This window comes from Elephas maximus, chromosome 2 (genome assembly GCF_024166365.1).
Source record: "Elephas maximus indicus isolate mEleMax1 chromosome 2, mEleMax1 primary haplotype, whole genome shotgun sequence".
Lineage (NCBI taxonomy): Eukaryota > Metazoa > Chordata > Mammalia > Proboscidea > Elephantidae > Elephas > Elephas maximus.
In genome coordinates this window covers 202,943,129-202,964,187 of record NC_064820.1, presented here as the reverse complement: position 1 = coordinate 202,964,187, position 21,059 = coordinate 202,943,129, and the positions used below count along the sequence as shown (strand labels likewise).

The 21,059-nt window shown below is 37.5% G+C and overlaps 1 protein-coding gene across 3 annotated transcripts in view; it reads right to left on the bottom strand.

The window, feature by feature from the left end:
- Positions 1 to 21,059, bottom strand: part of CNOT6 (CCR4-NOT transcription complex subunit 6) — a 96,835-nt gene that overhangs the window by 44,721 nt on the left and 31,055 nt on the right. For all 3 annotated transcript variants that reach the window (XR_007516204.1, XM_049874565.1, XM_049874564.1), the window contains exon 2: positions 4,022 to 4,135. Coding sequence is in view for 2 of the 3 variants with exons in the window: in XM_049874565.1 (XP_049730522.1) it covers positions 4,022 to 4,133 (112 nt within the window). In the remaining variant the exon portion in view is untranslated. The remainder of the gene's footprint in view (positions 1 to 4,021; positions 4,136 to 21,059) is intronic.

Below are 21,059 nucleotides of genomic sequence, written 5' to 3'. Positions count from 1 at the left end.
CATTGGAAAGCACCAATTTGAGAACATCAGCTGCAAATGAGATGAGTCTACCCAATTCAACAACAAGTGACTGCAAAGTATCTGTGGTAAATCTAATAGTGTGGAACAATGGGCTCCAAACTGACCAACCAGGGCTCCATATTGAGAAAAAAATGCCAAGAATGGAATTAAAATTGAGCTGGACAGAAGTGAAAGGGATGAAGGAAAGAGAAGTTCCAGATAAAGGGGAAGAGAACAGAACAAGAAAGTCTTAAGAAGCAAGTTCCCACAGTTGTAAACAATCTATGAAAGCAACAGAAGAGGGAGTGCTGAAGCTAGAAAAACTATTCTGAATCACATCTCCTTCAAAAAATTCAGAAAAACTAAACTGAAATAAAAATGAGCAGCAGAAAACTATTGAAGTCAAATCCCATAAGTTATTATATACATATTAAAAGTTATTAAAGAAAAAAGAACATAAGGACCTGAGTAACTCTCTACAGACAATGAAAGCATACCACAGCATGCCCACAAATCTACATTAGCTACTATTTCAAAATATGCTAATAGATATTAACAAATGACAGAAACAATACAAGAAAAACATAAATCAGATTTAGAAAAGCTAAACTAGAAGAACTTAATAGTAAATAACCACAAAAGAGAATGCTTTTAGAAAAATATCAAAGGAGGAAAAAATTTTAAATCATCCCTTCCCCCCTCAAAAAATGAAGAGAGAAGTAAGGATTAGAGAGAAAGTGACAAATATACAACATACAGAGAATAGACTTCTTTGAAGAAGAAAATCAAAGCAAGGGATCAGAACAAATACTAAAAATTGTAATTCAAGAAAATTTTACTGAAAAAAACATTTCAAACTACACACTGAAAGAACAGGCTGAGAATATCAACACAGAATAACCAACACCAAGGAATATTCTAGTAAAACAACTGATTTTAACAAAGAAAAAAAATCCTTTGGGCATGTAAGCAAAAACAGAAAGTGACTCATAGCGGTAAAAAAAGTTAGATTATCACCAAGGCTTGACACCAGACACCCCTCCATAAAACAAACACACAAAAATTGGAGTAACATATTTAAGATACTTAAGGAAATAACATGAACTGAGAATTTAACATTAGGCAAAACTGACTTTCAAATGAACCCTGAAAACATGCTGAGTCAAATAAGCCAATTACAAAAGGACAAATATTATATGACCTCACTTACATAAAATGACAAGAACAGGCAAATGTATAGAGACCAAAGTTTACTGGTGCCTTTACCAGGGGAGGAAAAGAGGGGTAGAAGGGGAACCACTGTTTAGGAAGCAGAGTTTCTGTTCACGGTAGTGAAATCTAGTGTTGATTAAGGGCAATGGTTGTACAGCCAATTAATGTAACTTATATAGCACTAAGGTATACACCTAAAAAAAGATGAACTGGCAAATGTGTGATACATAGTTTTACAGCAACAACAAAGAGCAGTTGCTGATGCTGCTTATATACAACCAAACACCTCACGGGATTTGATTTCTTGTGTCGGCGGTTTGCTGTTGTTAGGTGCTGTCGAGTTAGTTCCTACTCACAGAAACCCTACATATAACAGAATGAAATGCTGCCTGGTCCTGCACCATCCTGACAATCATCGTTATGCTTGAGCCCGTTGTGCAGAACAGCACATGTGATAACTGCAGGTCCAAGATTCAACAACCTCAGATCCCTAGGACTTTTTATTACAAGACCTTAAGGAACTGATGCTAAATCATGTACATAAAATAGTAACTATCCTGGCATGAAATGAATTCAGCCTAACTTCAAGACACAGGAGTTTATGTATTAAGGGCTGATTAAGACAATAAAGTGACCTTCTTGTTGGTGGCTTTTTTAATTACAAGGTCTCATTCTATAGACCTATTCAACCAGTAGTGTGTCTTCCATGAGGATAGCTGGTAGCAATATGACTGTCAAAAACGTTACTCTATCTTGTATCCCACTTCGATCTTGTACCCAAGGAAAATTTAGAATAAGCAAGAGACTCAAAACTGCCAAGGAGTCCCCGAAATGAGGTAGTGGGAGAGGGGAGTGAAGGAGAATCTCCTTAGCCTCAGAGATATAATCTCATTGACCTAAGTGAGTGAGTATGTTTCTAGCTTATCCTTATGTTGAGAAAGGGGAAACTTCCCCACAAGCAAAGGATCTGTAATTCAAAAGCTGCTAATACAGGCTGAAAAAAAAGACAAAAGACACAGTTAAATACCAATCCTGCAGAAACTAAAATGGAAAACTGGAGTGGGGACTATCTGAGCTTTAACGATAACTAGTAAATTAGGCCACCACTCATCTGTCAGTTCATCAAACTGTGATGGCTTTCACGCTGCTGTGATGCTGGAAGCTATGCCACCGGTATTTCAAATACCAACAAGGTCACCCATGGTGGACATGTTCAGCAAAGATTCCAGACAAAGACAGACTAGGAAGGAGGACCTGGTGCTCTATTTCTGAAAAAACTGGCCAGTGAAAGTAGGTGGTCAGTGAAAAAGAGAAAGACCTTTTTCCAAAAAGGTAGACTGACACAATGGCTACAACAATGGGCTCAAAGACAACAATGATTGTGAGGATGGCACAGGATCAGGCAGTGTTTTGTTCTGCCACACACAGGGTCATTATGAGCTGTAACCAACTCAATGGCACCTAGCAACAACAAAGTAAATGAGAGAGCATATTTCTCTTTGGGCTCCCCAGATACAGCAAGTCAAATTTTACAGGAGAGGTAGAAGAAGGATTTTTCACTCTCCACCACTACAAATCTACTTTATTTACTTGAACTCAGCTTAATTAATGCCAGTACTCTAGAAATAAGAAGAGAGAAAAGAGGAGACCCACGTGGGTACCTACCTCTACTATGGAAGACATTTAAAGTCACCCAATAGGTGAACCAGAGTTTTGAGCTGTCAAGGGAAGAATGCTATTTTCATTACTTCCTTTTTGCCTCCTGTATAGGTCAGAATCGACTCAACGGCAGTGGGCTGTTTTTTTTATAGGACTTTTATTCTTAGGCTTGGCAGTTAGAGTTTATCTATAATTTTTTTTTATACTTGTACACTCCCTTCTTCTCACTCCCTAATATATCATAAGCTGCATAAGGATAGTAACTGTGTGTTTTCATCTATCTATTTTTTTATCTTCCATATGCCTAGGACACCACCTGACAAAAATATTCTATACATAATATATGCTCAGTATGTTTACTGCATTAAATAAAAAAAAAAATCAATGGCAGTCAGATGGAAGAAAACTTTTTGGGTATTATTTCATAAGGCAAAAATCATGACAAGCTGGAAGGAAAGTATAAGGAGGCATATTAGACCAATGCTAAGAGAAAATTTCTTTAGGGTTGCCTCAAGAAGTAATAATATCCCTTCATCACCTCTGGAGTATTAAGGAACAGGCTGAATGCCCACTGGCAGGGATGCTGGGGAAAGGATATCTTCTGTGGGTCTGGGGGCTCATGTATTACTCTGACTGCGTCTAGACCGCATTAGTTGTACAAAGGAACTTTAAGATCTGCTTCAAACTCTTCAGATTTTGTGTTTCTGAAGAAGGCTGTCCTCAGAGACCCAGGCTGAAAAGCAAATGAAGAAAATAAGGAGACATGAATCTATCCCAAAACGCTACACTAGAACAGGCCTTTCCTATTCTCCTGGAAATCTATTATTTGATAATATAAAAACTCAATCCTACTTTATCAGAGAATTAAACATCAGAATAAACCTTTGAATACTAGGCATTTCACATGTGTTATTTTCATTTCATCTTTGATATTAATATTTCCATTTTATAAAAGATGAATACACTGATAGTAAGAGATGAATAGGTTTTGAGCTTTGGCTTAAAACACATTCTTTCCACTGAATGTTCCTGCTTCTAAGATATATTTGTGAAATACAATCACTGCTTGTTTTGTGTATTAATATTAAAAAACTTAATTTTCTATCATATCTTACTTTCCATACCATAAATTCATGCTTCCATGTCTTACCACTTATTTCAAGCTCTGCCCAATGTGATTTCTTTCCATTTGCTGCCTCCTCAGAGGACATAATCGTGTACATCCTCCGAGGGTCAGGGGGCTCGTATTTTTCTTTGGGCATGTCTGTTGAATTAAGAAAAGAAACCAATCAGTATTCTGAAGAATCAAATAACCAAATCTAACAACAACTTTTTAAAAAGTAGACACCCATATTATGGTCTCTTAATACTAGGCGCTCCTTGGGAAAATAGATGATTTCAGGTCTGGGACAGGAAAGATACAAAATAAGCCCGGGACGCTAAGGCATTGTGGTTGTGAAGGATATAGTTGCCAATGTGAAAAGGCTATCACTGGCCAAAGATAAAACAATGTGAATATTAAAAGAATGATGACAATGAGTCATTACGAACTGTATGAATTCATAATTTTAATCAAAAAAAGGTAGAAAGAAGAGTTCAATTACCTGAATATTGGAACATAAAGGGAAAGAATCAAGCATTTATCCTGCACTTCTGGCCAATGTGATAAGCAAATGTTCTTCTTAATAGAATTCCAGCTGATAAATGTAGTAGTTACATAACTAGAAAATCTTAAGTTTGCAACCCCTAATGAAATAATGAATCTAGACAATGACTATCAATGGTTAATAGAACCATTAAATGAAAAAAAAAATTTTTTTTTTAATGGCTAGGTCCGGTTCTAACACCTGAATCCAATATTAATCTCATCACTAGGACACCCAGTCATCATATGCCTCATGACATGATAAATAGGAAGGACACAATGTTACCTATGTTCTTGCCTCCTCACCAAAAAAAAAAAACTCTAATCAAATCAAGCCTCTAGATTTGCTTACAGTTTACAGAGAATGAGGCGGATAGAGGGACATGTTAAAAATTACACCACAAGAATATAGCCAGCCTGATGCAGAATATGAAAAGTTCTGTAAGACAAAAGATCCAGTTTCTTCGACAAATTAATGGCATGAAAAATGAGGAATGAGAAGAAAATGGTATGGATTAATTTAAGAGTTACAGCAATTATTGGTTGATTTGTGTCCCCCAAAAAGATACATTCCTCATCCTAACCCCCAGTACCTGTGAATGTGACCTTAATTAGAAATAACGTCTCTGCTGATGCAATTAGTTAACGTGAAGTCATTAGGGCTTTAATCCAATACGACTGGTGTCCTTATAAAAAGAAGAAACACAGACATACAGGACAACAGCTATATGAAGGTGAAGACACAGAGATTAGGGTTATACTGCCGCAAGTCAAGAAACAGTTGGGACCACCAGAAACAATAAGAGGCAAGGATTCTTCTCCTAGTGCCTTCAGAAGAAGTATGACCCTACAGACACCTTGATTTCAGAGTTCTAGCCTCCAGAACTGTGCGAGAATCAATTTCTGTTGTTTTACGTTACCCAGTTACTGGTACTTTTAAGGCAGCCCTAGGAAATTAATACAGCAATCAACTGTAACGTGTAGACCTTATTTGGCTTCTGATTTGAACGAATCAAGTTTAAAAAGACATTTTTGAGAATCGGGGAAACTGAAAATGGACTAAATATTGTCGTTGTTATGTGCCATCAAGTCAGTTCACAGTGGCCCTATGTACAACAGAATGGAACACTGCCTGGTCTTGCACCATCTTCAAAATCGTTGCTATGTTTGAACCTGTTGTTACAGCCACTGTGTCAACCCATCTCGCTGAGGGTCTTCCTCTTTTTCACTGACTCTTCTTTACCAAGCATGCTGTCCTTCTCCAGGGACTGGTCCCTTTTGATAACACGTCCAAAGTACGTGAGACGAAGTCTCACCATCCTTGTTTCTAAGAAGCATTTTGGCTGTATTTCTTCCAAGACAGACTTGTTTTCTCTGGCAGTCCATGGTATATTCAATATTCTTCATCAACGTAATTCAAAGGCATCAGTTCTTCTTAGGTCTTCCTTATTCATTGTCCAACTTTCACATGTATATGAGGCAACTGAAAATGCCATGGCTCGCGTCAGGTGCACCTTAGTCCTCATAGTGAGATCTTTAAAGATTTTTAAACAGGTCTTTGGCAGCAGACTTGACCAATGTAAAACATCATCTGATTTCCTGACTGCTGCTTCCATGGGTATTGATTGTGGATCCAAGTAAAATGAAATCCTTGACAACTTCAATCTTTTCTCCATTTATCATGATGATGCTTATTGGCCCATGTGAAAGACTTTTGTTTTCTTTAAGTTGAGGTGTAATCCATACTGAAGGCTGCAGTCTTTGAACTTCATCAATAAGTGCTTTGAGTCCTCTTCACTTTCAGCAAGCAAGGTTGTACCATCTGCATAACTTAGGTTGTTAATGAGTCTTCCTTCAATCCTGATGCCACATTCTTCTTCATACATAGACCAGCTTCTCAGATTATTTGCTCAGCATACAGACTGAATAAGAATGGTGAAAGGATACAACTCTGACACACGCTTCCTGATTTTAAACCATGCAGTATCCCCTTGTTCTGTTTGAACAACTACCTCTTGATCTATGTTCAGGTTCCTCATGATCACAATTAAGTGTTCTGGAATTCCCATTCTTCACAATGTTATCTATAATTTGTTACGATCCACACTGTCGAATGCCTTTGCACAGTCAATAAAACACAGGTAAACATCTTTCTGGTATTCTCTGCTTTCAGTCAAGATCCACCTGACTTCACCAATAATATCCCTAAATGTTCGATGATATTAAAGAAGTATCGGTCATTTTGCATATGATTTTTTCTTTTCTTAATCCTTATCCATTATATACGTACATTGCAATGTTTAGGTGAAACGAAATATCACTCTCTTGCATTTTCCTTCAAATCCCTCGCCCCTCTCATTTTATATTATTCAGTTGGATAAATCATAACCCTGGGTTAACCAACTTTCTACCTACTTTATCAATCTACAAAGCTAGACACAGGTGGAGAAAAACTTACAAACGTGAACTAAAAGTAAAAAAAAAAAATTTTTTTTTAGCCAGTCAGAAATTACCTCAAATGGGCTCTTAACACTGCCCAGAAATTATACTGTAAATTTTCCTAGTCTATCCATCTCCTGTACAACTTCTTTCTTCAAACATCTAACATCTCCTCCCCCACTTGACCCCTCATCTAAGGACCTTACTTCTATTTTCTCAGTGAAACAAGAAACTATAAGAGGGCTTTCTATGATCTCCCACCTACTGAACTCTTTTACTATTGACAAACTGCTTGCTCTCTAAGCACTTAATCCCCTTATGCACTGAATCCTACTGTATCATCTTGCCTGTTTAAGGACATTACTCCAGGAATTCTGTCCTACCTTAATTAATTTTCCCCTCCCTACAAGGCCTTTTCCCTCAGCACATATACACAGCATTGTTTCCCCTATTAAAAAGTCTTGACTCCATTTACCCCTCTAGCTACCACCCTTTTTGCCCCTCATTCTCTTTACAGCAAAAATCCTCAATAGAGCTGTATGTGCCTTGTCTCCTATTTCCCTCTTTCATCTTAAACCCATTCAAATCAGTAAGTGAAAAAACAATATCCAAAGATACACTGTATTTTATCAACTTTAAGAAGCAAATTTTCATTTTTAATATCTCTTAAGTGGGAATGCATTCTATAATCTATGGTGTTAATCATTAAACTTGTAGTTACTTCCCAAAATTATTGCCGAGATAATCTTTAAAAACCTTAAACTTTAAACAAAGACTATCCCATGCAGTCATCTTTAAACCAAACAATAGTTTAGTTAGCTTAATTAGTAAAAAATGTTCACCTTATAACATTGTGCTTTTTTAAAGAATTATCCATATGCGATTAAACTGATAACAGCGATTCAAAAGGTTAGAGGAGAAGCTTAGGGGGCAGTGAAATTATGTTAATGAGGTGGAATAATTCAAAAAAGATAGCAAGGACGGTTGCATAACTTGAAGAATGCAATCAATGTCGCTGAATTTTGCCTGTAGAAATTGCTGAACTGATGTATGTTTAGCTGTATACATTTTCATTAAAAAAAAATTAAAAATTAAATTGCAGATTTTTTATCCTAGAGGTATATAAAATAATGATGTATTTTACTATCAATGACATCTCTGATTTGATTTTTCAAAAATGATAGAATAAAATTTTCCTAAAATACAAGAAGAACTTAATCTGTAGGTTTAAACAAGCTAACTACACACTAAAGAAAATCACTGTCAGTGATTTCTCATCTATAACACTGTCTTAGTTATCTAGTGCCTCTAAAACAGAAATACCACAAGTGGATGCCTTCAACAAACAAAATTTATTTTCTCAGTTTAGGATGCTAGAAGTCCAAAATCAGGGTGTCAGCTCTAGGGGAAGGCTTTCTCTATCAGGTCTGGGGTTGTAAGGGGGAGGGGGAGAGCTGACACTTGGAAAGAAGAAGAGACAAGAAGTGGTGACATTCCTCATTAAGATGGTCCCTACATAGTTAAACCTTAAGCCAAGGAACTAGCCTCCACAGGCATTCCTGTCCTGGCTTTTAAATGTTACCAGAGACAGATAAGAGACAAGAAGGGTATAAAACCATAAGAAAAGGACTATCAGGGCACTTCGATTCTTTCTCTGAGTAGCCCACTTGACACTTCCTAGTCAAGTGTACTTTTACTGCTAACCCCCTGCTTGCTAATAAACCTCTGCTCGCTTGGCACTATTTGTCTCCGCTTGGCACTATTTGTCTCCGTGTTTGAATTCTTTCCTACACTGAAGACAAGAACCGAGGCCATTCTCCGGTAACAGGGTCACTGTCATTGTCTCTCCAGCTTCTGTCTCCTGGTTCCTTGGAGATTTCCATGTGGCTTGGCATCAATTTTCCCGCATCTCTGCTTGCTTGATCTGCTCATTTTATATTTTATAAGAGACTGACTCAAAACACACCCTACACTAATCTTGCCTCATTTAACTTAACAAAGACAATCCATTCCCAAATGGGATTATAACCAAAGGCACAGAGTTTAGGATTTACAACACATATTTTGGGGGACACAACTCAATCCATAACAAACACTGAATGCTGGAAGACAATGAAACATTTATAGAGTGCTGAAGGGCAAGGATTATGACTTTAAAATTCTATAGAGTTCTGGTTCTAGTAATGGCAGAAGAGCTTGAATTGGATTAATCCTCTGCAGGTAACAATTATCAATTTGAACAAATTTTAACAACTCTCTGAAGGAACCAGAGAGCCCCCCACCCCAAAACAAACAGAAACTACATGGGATTTGACCCTTGAAAGAAAGTAACTGCAATCAGTGAGAGCCCTGAACTGTAATGAGTGAGAGCCTTATCTATTCAGCATTTCCCCTGAAGGTAATTTTCAGTCCAGGAAGCATGTAGCAACAAGAAATCAAGCACAAAGACGCAGTTTTCTAGCCTGAGGTAACAAAGATAAAATTCAGTGTTGCCAGACCACCTGAACTAACGAGGGGAAACCCTGGAAACCAGGGAGTTGCCCTAAAATCTGCACAGAAATGTCTCAATTCTTTGAATGACCCCTGAATTATACATGCATGGAGATTCCAAGGTGCCCTGTGAAAAGGTGCTAGCAGGTTGAAAAGGCTGAGAAGAAATTTCTCTGGCTGCCCACAAGGGTGAAAAAGTTTGGAGTTTGCAAAGTTAGAAGGGCCAGGTTTACACGTTCCAGTTTCCCTTTGAAAAACTTCAAAAAAGGCCTCACCTTAGGAATAAAGATCACATACTAGCACTAGGAGGAGGAGATCTGCCCTAAGACTAAGATCAAATTTAACTGCCCAGTAGAATAGAAATCAACACTTCAGAGGAAAACAACACAATCCTGAGTCTCTGTAACATATAATCCCGTAATATCCATTAATCAAATGATGACCCACAACCAAGAGAAAAGGCAGTTAATACAAAATGATCATAAGATGACCCAGATGTTGAAGTTAATAGCAAGAACTGTAAAGCAACTAGTAAAATTTGTTTGATGACTTAAAGGAAAAGATGGTTATAATCACTGAACAGATGAGGAATCTCAGCACAAAATATAAACTTTTTAGAACTAAAAAATACAATGTCAAAAAGGAAAAAAAAAAAAACCTAACAGCAGATTGGACGTTAAAGAAAGGGTGAGTGGACTGGAAGACCAGTCAAAATTACTCAACCTTGAGAATGATTCATGTAATAGGAGCCCCAGTTAAGAGAAAAGAGAGGCAGAAAAATTACTTTAAAAAATGTCAAGAAACTTCTCAATAGAAGCAATGCAAACCAGAGGGCAATGGAAAGACATATTTAAAGTTCTGAAAAAGAAACAAAAGTGAGGGCAGGGGAAGGTTAATCTACAATTCTATATCCCATGAAAATATTCTTTAAAAAATTAAGGTGAGACATAAAGACAAAAGATAAACAAAAGCTGAAAGAATTCATCACCATTGTTGCTGTTGTTGTTAGTTGCCGTCAAGTCAATTCTGACTCATGGCAACTCCATGTGTTACAGAGCAGAACTGTTCCAAAGGGTTTTCTCGGCTATAATCTTTACAGAAGCATATCGTCATGCTTTTTCTTCCGCTGTACCGCTGGGTGGGTTCAAACCACCACCCTGTAGGTTAACACCTAGGGACCTTCATCACCATTACACCTGGACTATAAGAAATGCTAAAGGTAATTCTCAAGGCTAAATGACCTGGATAATAACTATAAGGACTGATGAACACTAAAATGATGGTATATACGTGGAAAAATATATGTTCTTTTTTAAAGTTCTATTAAAGGAACTCTGTCCATTGCAAAAAATTACAATATGTATTTTTAAGTTTATAAAGTATGTAGCTTTAAAATACATGTCACAATAGCTCAAAAGACAACAGTGCAAGGGGAGTAGAACATTGCTGTTGTAAGGTTTTTACATTTAATGTGAAGGAGTAGCTTAATATCAGCTCTACTTAGACATGGATGTATATTATAATCCTTAAATTAACAGCAAAAATACTAAAAGGTATAGCTAAAAAAAATAAAGGAATTAAAATAGGATACTAAAAATAATTTGGTTAACCCAAAAGAACAGAAGAAAGGAAAAACAGAGGGGGGGAAAAAAAACAGATGGGCCAAACAGAAAATAGCAAGTGGCAGACTTAAGTTCAACCATATTAATAATTACCTTAAAGATAAATGGAATAAAATTTTAAAAAATGGAATAAGCACACCAAATCTAAGGCAACAACTGACAAATGATTAAAAAAGCAAGTGGAACTCTTATAAACTGCTGGTCAGAGGGGAGAATGGTCCAATCGCTTCAGAAAACTGATGCTTTCTTATACAGTTATATACACACCAACTCTGTAACTCAGCAAATCTACCCTTAGGTATTTACCCAAGAGAAATAAAAATGTATGTCCACAAAAAGATGTGCACATAAATCTCCTTACAGCCCTACTCACAACTGCCAAAAACAGAAAACAACTCAAACGTCTACCAACAGTGAACGGATAACCAATTTTGATACATCCAGGTGAATACTACTAAGCAATAAAAAAAGAATGAACACACAACAATGTGGATGAACCTCAAACATTATATCAAATTAAAGAGAACCAAGAGATTCCATTTATATGAATTTATGGTGATAAAAGGAGCCCTGGTGGCACAAGTTAAAGCACTCAGCTGCTAACAGAAAGGTCGGCAGTTTGAACCCACCAACCTCCAAGGGACAAAGATGTGGCAGTGTTGATTCCGTAAAGATTTACTGCCTTGGAAGCCCTATGGGGCAGTTCTACTCTGTCCTATAGGGTCGTTCTGAGTCAGAATCCACTCCACAGCAGTAGTTGCTTAGGAGGGGTGACAAGAATTTTCTGGAGTGATGAAAATATTCAATATCTTGACTGGAGTATGGCTTATATAGTACGTATATTTATCAAAACTCAAACTGTATACTTAGGGTCTGAACATTTCATGTAAATTTTACCTGAATTAAAGAATATTCTATACTCAAACACTTGGTCAGGTGTGATGACAAACAAAAGGACATTTTCAGATAGTCAATAAGAAAACATACAACCCATGTGCTTTTTCTAAAAAAAAATTACTCTTTACTACAGCATTGTTTATGTCAGAAAACGTACAAATAACCTAAATGCTCATCAATAAGAATATATAGATAAGTAAGTTACTGGGGAGGAGCCTGGTGGCACAGTGCTCAGCTGCTAACCGAAAGGTTGGTGGTTCAAATCCATCAGCCACTCGACAGGAGAAAGATGTGACACTCTGCTTCCGTAAAGATTTACAGCCTTGGAAACGCTACAGAGCAGTTCTAACTCTGTTCAATAGAGCCACTAAGAATCGGAATCAAATGTTCATCATATGACATATGAATAAGTAAGTTATTGTACAGCCACACTACGGAAAATCATACAGCTATGAAAATAATGACATTAGTAGGCTGTTGGTATTATATTTATTTACTTCATATTGTAGGATTAAGCAAACAAGCACCGTTCATGATGTTAAGAATCAAGATTTTCAGAGTAAGAGAAAAAAAAATCAAGGAAATTAAATGAAAACAAACACCAATACTAAAATTGACTGGAGAATATCAATATAAACTCATTAATTTTTAATTTGTTTCTAACTACCCACTGATATGTGCTAAAAGCAGCATTACTTCTGGAATTACATGGGTTGGAACTGACTCCACAGCAATGGGTTTGATTTTTTCAATCCTTAATTTTGATCCCTACTACCAAGAAAGCAAAGTTCTTTGTAAAAATGACCAATTCCAAGTCTAGGGAAGAAAAATGCTTAAATTGAGCATAAGACAAAAAAGCTAAGTCCCACAGACTCATCATGTCAACGTGACACAGAAGCCAGGTGGGAAGAATCCCCACTGGCCAAAGTTGTGACAACATGAGCAAAAAAGTCATAATTGCAACGGATAAAACACACTTAATGAATAAATGTCTGAGTCCCTCAAAAAAAAAAAAAAAAAGCCAAAATAGAAGAGGGAAAACATGATCATATCTGTGCTGTAAAAAACAGAGCAGGCAGTGATGTAAAAGATGGGTAAATACCAGAGGAATCATGCAGTAGTTACGGCAAAGAGAAGAATGAAAGAGAGAGACAGACAAACACAGCAGTGCAAGCTAGCCACCATTTGAGGCAGCTATTAAACTATGAAAATTGGTAATTGAAAGATAAAGATTTAAGCATTTATCTTTTCAGTAGAAACTGTATTTCAGAGTAATCAAGCAGCCCAAGTTGAAGGAAAGGCCTACGTTACAAAAGTATAATAGCTACTAAATGAAGAATTAAAAAAAAAAGCAACATCATTTTGTAATTCCTTATTCAAGTAAGAACAATAAATTGGGTTAAAACCATTAGCTGAATCACTGACACTTATGCAATGCTTAAGTAACACCACCACCCAGACTACATTCTGATAATAAGATAGAAAATGTTTAATGGAGAAACAAATTATTACTTCCTTCAATCTTAGCATCACTAATGGTGGGACAATCACATACTTTGTCTCTTACGTGATGAAATATGAAGTATGCATCAATATTTGCCTTGATTAAGAACTAGAGGAACTGACCAGATGACACCAAAGAAGCAAAGCAGGTGGGACTTTTTGCAAGATAACCGGTCTGCTTCGTTCAACAAGCTGGTGTCATGAATGTTCTGGATTTGAAAAGAATTTTTTAAGGGATGTAATCAGATGCAGTGAATGATGCCTACACTGGGTCCACAAGTCAGCAACGAAGGACATTTTTTGGACAAGAGGCATTTAGTACCTAGCTTGTATTTATAATATTGAAGAATTATATGATAATATTATTTTGGCCATGTATGAAAACACGTTTTTGTTAAAAGCCACTCTGAACACCTGTAAAAAGCTGAACTGGCAAAAGCTGTGTGAAAGATATATTTACAACAACGATCCAAAAAAACAAAAAAAAGTGGCTGTTGAGGCTGCTTATATACAACCAAAAACCTCAAGGGATTTGGTTCCTTGGTTTGGAGGCTTACGGTCATGGTTTCATGGGATATCACAGTTCATTGGCCCAATAACGTGTGCTTCTGTTATACTTCCTAATTCCCTGCGTAGTGCCTGGGGTCTTAAAAACTTATAAGCAGTCATCCAAGGCACAACAGTTGGTCTCTATCTACCTGGGGCAATAGAGGAAGAAGGATACAGAATGTGTGGCTAATTGCCTCCATGAACAACTGTCTCCTCTGCCATGAAACCAGAACTGGATGGTGCCTGGCTACCATTACTGACCATTTTGATCAAAGATTCTCTAGAAGAATCATGATCAAAAGGGGGAAAACGTAGAACAGAATTTCAAATTCCCAAAGAGTTCAGGCTTTCAGGAGCCACAGAGGGTGGATGAATTCCTGAGATAATCTTTAAATCTTAAAACAAAAATATCCCCTGAAGTCTTCTTAAAACCAAACAATAGTTTGGCTTAACTAGTAAAATATGTCCACCTTGAGCATTGTGTTCTTTTAAGAACTATCTATATATGAGATCAAATTGACAACAGCAACTCAAAAGATTAAATAGGAAACTTAGAGGCCAGTGAGTTTATGTTAATGGGGGAGGAACGACTCAGAAAAGGAGAGTGTACAATGATTGCACAATGATTGGAATCAATGTCCCTGAATTGTACACGTAGAAACCGTTGGATCGGTATATGTTTTGCTATGTATATTCTCAACAACAAAAACAAACATTTTTTTAAAAAGTCAATCTGAATTAAATAATTTATATTAATTATATTGGCCAAATTTTTTCAAGGAAAATGAGGCTGGATTATTGCCAATCTCAAATGACAAAATGCTGAATTTGACATCTCTCTTTTCTTTTACATGCTCACCATTTTCTCTTCCATTCTTTGTGTTTACTTCTTTCCCAAACGTAACGGGGGGTGGGGGGAGGATGTAGAGGAAAGGAAGAGAAGAAAAAGGAACAAAATTAACTCCTGTGCAAAAATACCCGTTTATTTGACTTATCAGATTCCTCTCACAGCTACTACAAGTTAGGGCATGTATGAAAAGGTAGCATCACTAACCTTTGCACCGATTTACTTCTAATCCAATTTTTTAACAGCTATTAACCAGTTTTTCACTAAATTTTAATTTTTACCTCCTGAGGATGTCTTAACTTGTCTTCCCTATCTTCCCTGTTACCAAAGTTAATTTAGACCCTCCTCATTTTTTGACTTCAACTATTAAGCAACCTTCTATTTGAATTTCTGGACTCTATCCACGCAATCCAACCCCCACAATACCGTGGATTATCTTCCCCATATATGCCTGCTCATGTCACTCTCCTGCTTAAAAACCTAAGGTGGCCCTTCCTGTCTACCCAGAGTTCAAACTTCAAAGTCCTTTACAATCTGGACTTCAAACTAAACCAAATTCACTGCCGTCAAGTTAATTCCAACTCATAGCGACTCTGTAGGACAGAGCAGAACTGTCCCAGGGGACTTTCAAGGTTGTTATCTTTATGGATAAGGAGCCTTGGTGCCGCAGTAGTTAAACCCTCAGCTGATAACTAAAAGGTATGCGTTTCAAACCAACCAGCCGTTCCAAAGGATAAAGATGTGGCAGTCTGCTTCCACAGTAACTATGACTGGGATGGCAGGCCTATCACATTCTTTAAATTATTCACCTTCTGTTTTTGGCAAATGTATTCGTTGAAATTGACAAGTTAAACATGTGTATGATGGGACTCTAAGAAAAACCAACTAGCTCCCTTGGACTACAGCTCTAAGCCTTTTTAAGCCTCGATTCAGTTAAGGTCCTTCTATATTTCACTTTAAATCAAAATCATCTTAATTCTCAATTTCATCAAACTTGTTTCCTTCTCTTTCTACCCAAGTTTCCACCATGTAGTAGCCAGTTAATGATAAACCTCATTCAGGAGCCATCCTTAGTGGTCAAACATTTATCAAGGTATTGTGGCCAAAAAAAAAAATTTTTAAGGGCAAACTAACCCTTTAAAAAAAAATGACTGAGGCGGGGCCAAGACGGCCAAATAGTCAGATGACTCCTTTGGTCCCTCTTACAACAAAGGTCTGAAAAAACAAGTAAATCAATTATATATGATAATCTAGGCGTACTGAACATCAAAGACAAAGTTGAGGAACTGGACTGAGCAGCAGGGGAACAGAGAGACAGTTCAGAAGTAGCAAAGTGCCAGTCTGACCTAGCTGGCACCCTGCAGGCTGGACCATTTGGTGTACACAGGCTGAAACGAACAGTAGCACTTGGGACGCATTTTTACCACACTGGGAGAAACTGAACAGCAGAGAGTCTGCACAAGCCTCTGGAGCCAGGAGGAAAAGCTGCTGGATCTGCAAAAGTTAAGTGGAAGCATCTAACCTAACACACGGGGTCAAAATAACCCTTTTGCCTCTGGGAGTGCCTCTCGTTCCCTCAATCACCTGTTTCCAGCTCTACTTGTCGGTGCCGATGCAGCAGTGTTCAGCCATTGCTGTCCCCCCGGGCTGGAAGTGAAACTCCTAGTGCCCCAGCGAATCTCTCGCTTTGGAGAGGGAACAAATAAACAAATGAACAAACAAAAAAGGAAAGCCCCAGCTCATCTAAGCTGGGACCTCAGGGTAAACCAAATCCAAACCACTCTCCTGCCTTAAAAAAAAATCACCACACCCCTTAAGCAGGTAGGCACTGCCCCTTTGCCTAGGCACACGCATAAGGGGTCCATGGACTTCAAATACCTTTAACCCCTACCTAGACCTGTGTGGTCCCATTCAACAGCGCAGGCCCTTATTAGCATAGTACAGCAGGGTATATACCTGACGCCTATTTTAAGCTGCAACAGCTAAGGGGGAATGGCAGATTCGTGACATCTAACATCACCCTGCCCTTTAGTTAAGCGGGGTTCTCACTTACCCACATCAGAGTCCTGAGGGTTGGCAGCTTAAGCTTAACCCACTATAACTAGCTACCCACGACAGGGGTCCAAGGATACTTCCAGCTCTACTTTGGTCCCAGTCCTTACAGCCAACAGCATTGGGTATCCAAAGTCCAGCTACAAAACCTACCTGCCTACACACTCTAGGGAACAGGGACAAGCCTTCAACCTAGGCACTCAGCCTTCCACCTTGCTCCGCACATAACTCCCTACTGCAGCCAGATACCTTTGCCTGCTCCAGTCACCCCTATGTAGCCCTGCCTGTCTAGGATGGAATGTGACAGTCTACACCACACACTTGATGACCGATGACCTGGACACCTGAGCTGAATCCACACAAGAAAAGTCAAAGAACTCCCAGGCTCACATATCTAGTAGCAGCTCTAACCACCTGGTGACAGGATGTGAGAGTTTCAAAGACGCCAGTAATCAAAACAACTCACACAACCAGCCTATCTGGGCATATCAAAACAAAACAAGAAGCTAGGACACGGTAAGCAAACATACAATAAATAAATTTAATAGCTCGTTAATAGCTCAGAGACAAAAGTGAATATCAAATCACAAAGTGGCAAACCATGATGGCTCCAGCGAGCAGGGAAAACAAAGAACCAAGAAACATCTCAGAGAAGATAAGATCTTGGAATTACCTGAGGTAGAATTCAAAAGATTACTCTACAGAGCTCTTCAAGAGATCAGGAAGGAGATCAGGGAAAACACAGACCAAGCCAAGGAACATGCAGACAAAGCAACAGAAGAATTTAGGAAAGGTATTCAAGAGCAAAATGACAAATTTAACAGGCTGCTAGAATCCATAGAGAGACAGCAAACAGAAATCCATGAGATTAATAAAATTTCAGAATTAGACAACTCAATACAAAGTCAAAGAAGCAGAGCTGAGGCAATGGAAGTCAGAATTAGTGAGACTGAAGATAAAGCACTTGAAAGCAATTATTTGAGGAAAAATCAGATAAGAGAGTTTTAAAGTTGAACAAACCCTAAGAATTATGTGGGACTCTACCAAGAGAAATAACCTACGAGTGACTGGCATACCAGAACGGGGGGGTGGGGGGGGTGATAAGAGAAAATACAGAGAGAATTGTTGAAGATTTGTTAGCAGAACTCCCCTGATATCTTGAAAGACGAGAAGATACCTATCCAAGAAGCTCATCAAACACTACACAGGGTAGATCCCAAAAGAAAGTCACCAAGACATAATCAAACTTGCCAAAACCAAAGACATAAAGAGAATTTTAAGGGCACCTGGAGATAAACGAAAAGCCCCCTATAAAGGAGAGTCAATAAGACTAAGCTTTGACTACTCAGCAGAAACCATGCAGGCAAAAAGGCAATGAGATGACATATGTGAAGCCTTCAAAGAAAAAAACTCCCAGCCAAGAATCATATATCAAGCAAAACTGTTGCTCAAATATGAAGATGAAATTAGGGCATTTCCAGATAAATAGAAGTTAAGGGAATTCGTAAAAATCAAACCAAAATTACAAGAAATACTAAAGGGAGTACTTCAACTAGAGAATGAATAATATCAGATAACAACTCAAGACTAGAACACAAGACAGAGCAATCAGACATGGTAGTCACAAAAATAAGTCAAAGCTAAAACACTAAAATAGGGAAACAGAGATGTCAATACGTAAAAGATGACAACATTAAAACAAGCAAGAGGGCCTAAATACTGTAGTCATAAAACTTTCATATGGAGAAGTTAAGGTGATATCAAGAAATGAAAGACTGGCTTAAACTTAGAAAAACAGAGGTAAATATTAAGGTAACCACAAAGGAAAATAACAAATCTACATATAAAACAGAAGAAAAACATAAAGATTCAGCAAATACAAAATTAACAACAATGAAAAAGATGAAAAGAGAATACATAAAGAAAAATGACTCAGCACAGAAAATGAAGTGGAACAAAGAAATTGTCAACAAAAACACACAAAAAATACACGTATATCAAAATGACAGCACTAAACTCATGCCTATCAATAATTACACTGAATGTAAATGCATTAATGCATGAACAGACAGAGTACCAGAACGGATTAACACTATCCGTCTATATGCTGCCCACACAAGACACACCTCAGACTCAAAGACATAAACAAATGAAAACTCAAAAGGATGGAAAAAAAAAATTATCAGGCAAACAACAATCAAAACAGAGCAGACGTGGCAATATTCACCTCTAAATAATAGACTTTAAGGCAAAATCCACCACTAAGAATTAGGAAGGACACTATATAATGATTAAAAGGTCAATACAACAGGAGGCCATAACCATAATAAATATTCACACACCCAATGAAAGGGCTCCAAAACAAACTCTAACAGCATTGAAAAGAAAAATAGACAGTTCTACAATAATAGTAACACACTTCAACACACCAATTTCGGTGAAGGACAGAACATCCAGAAAGATGCTCAAAAGACACAGAAGATCCAAATGCCACAATCAACCAACTTGATCTCATAGACATATACAGAACACTCCGCTCAACAGCAGACAAGTATACTCTCTTTTCCAATGCACATGGAACATTCTCCAGATAGGCCACATGTTAGGCCGCAAAGCAAGCCTTAAGAAAATCCAAAACATTGAAATATTACAAAGTATCTTTCGAACAATAAAAGTAGAAATCAGTAACAGAAAAAGCAAGGAAAACAAATCAAATACATGGAAACTGAACAACACCTTGCTCAAAAACTAATGACCGGGTCAGGGAAGAAATCAAGGACAGAATAAAGAAATTCACAGATATCAAATGAGAATGAAAACAACTTCTACCAGAACCTTTGGGACACAGAAAAAGCAGCACTCAGAGTTCAATTCATAGCAATAAATGTACACATCCAAAAAGAAGGGCCAAAATCAAAACATTAACACTACAACTCAAACAAATAGAAACAGCAGTAAAAGAAGCCCTCAGGCACTAGAATAAAGGAAATAATAAAAATTAGAGCAGAATTTAATGAAATAGAGAACAGAAAGACAACTGAAAGAGTTAACAAGACCAAAAGCTGGTTCTTTGAAAAGATCAACAAAATCGATAAACCACTAGCCAAACCAAAAAAAAAAAAAAAGAAAAACGGAGAGGAACCAAATAACCCAAAAAAGAAATGAGATGGGTGTTATTACAACAGACTTAACTGAAATTAAAAGAATCATTACAGAATATTACGAAAAATTGTACACCAAAAAATTTGATAACCTAGAGGAATGGACATATTTCTGGAAACATGCTAACTACCTAAACTAACATGAAGCGAGGTAGAAAAACTAAATTAATCTGTAAAAAAGAAGAGACTGAAGAGGTAATTAAAAAAACTCCCAAGGAAAAAAAGCCCCAGCCCTGACAGCTTCCCTGGAGAATTCTACCAAACTTTCAGAGAAGAGTTAACACCACTACTATTAAAGGCATTTCAGAGCATAACCAAACTCATTCTATAAGGCCAGCATAACCCTAATACCAAAGCCAGGTAAAGACACCACAAAAAAAGAAAATTACAGACCAATATTTCTTAAGAACATAGACCCAAAAATCCTCAACAAAATTCTAGCCAATAGAATTCAACAACGCATCAAAAAAATAATTCATCAAGACCAAGGGGGATTCATACCAGCTATGCAAGGGATAGTTCAACATCAGAAAAACAATCAACACAATCTATCACATACATAAAACAAAAGATAAGAACCACATGATCTTATCAGCTGATGCAGAAAAGGCATTTGACAAAGTCCAACACCCATTAATGATAAAAACTCTCAGCAAAATAGGAAGAGAAGGGAAATTCTTCAACATAATACGGGGCATTTATGCAAAGCCAAGCATGCAAAAGCTGGAAAATGAATAAGGACTACTGAAGAAGAACTGACTCCTCTGAACTGTGATAGTGACACAGAATACTGAAAATACCATGGACTGCCAAAAGATCAAACAGATCTGTCTGAGAAGTATGACCAGAATGCTCCATAGAAGCAAGGATGGCGAGACTACATCTCACATACTTTGGACATGTTGTCAGGAGGGAGCAGTCCCTGGAGGACATCATGATTGGTAAATTAGAGGGTCAGCGAAAAAGAGGAAGATCCTCGATGA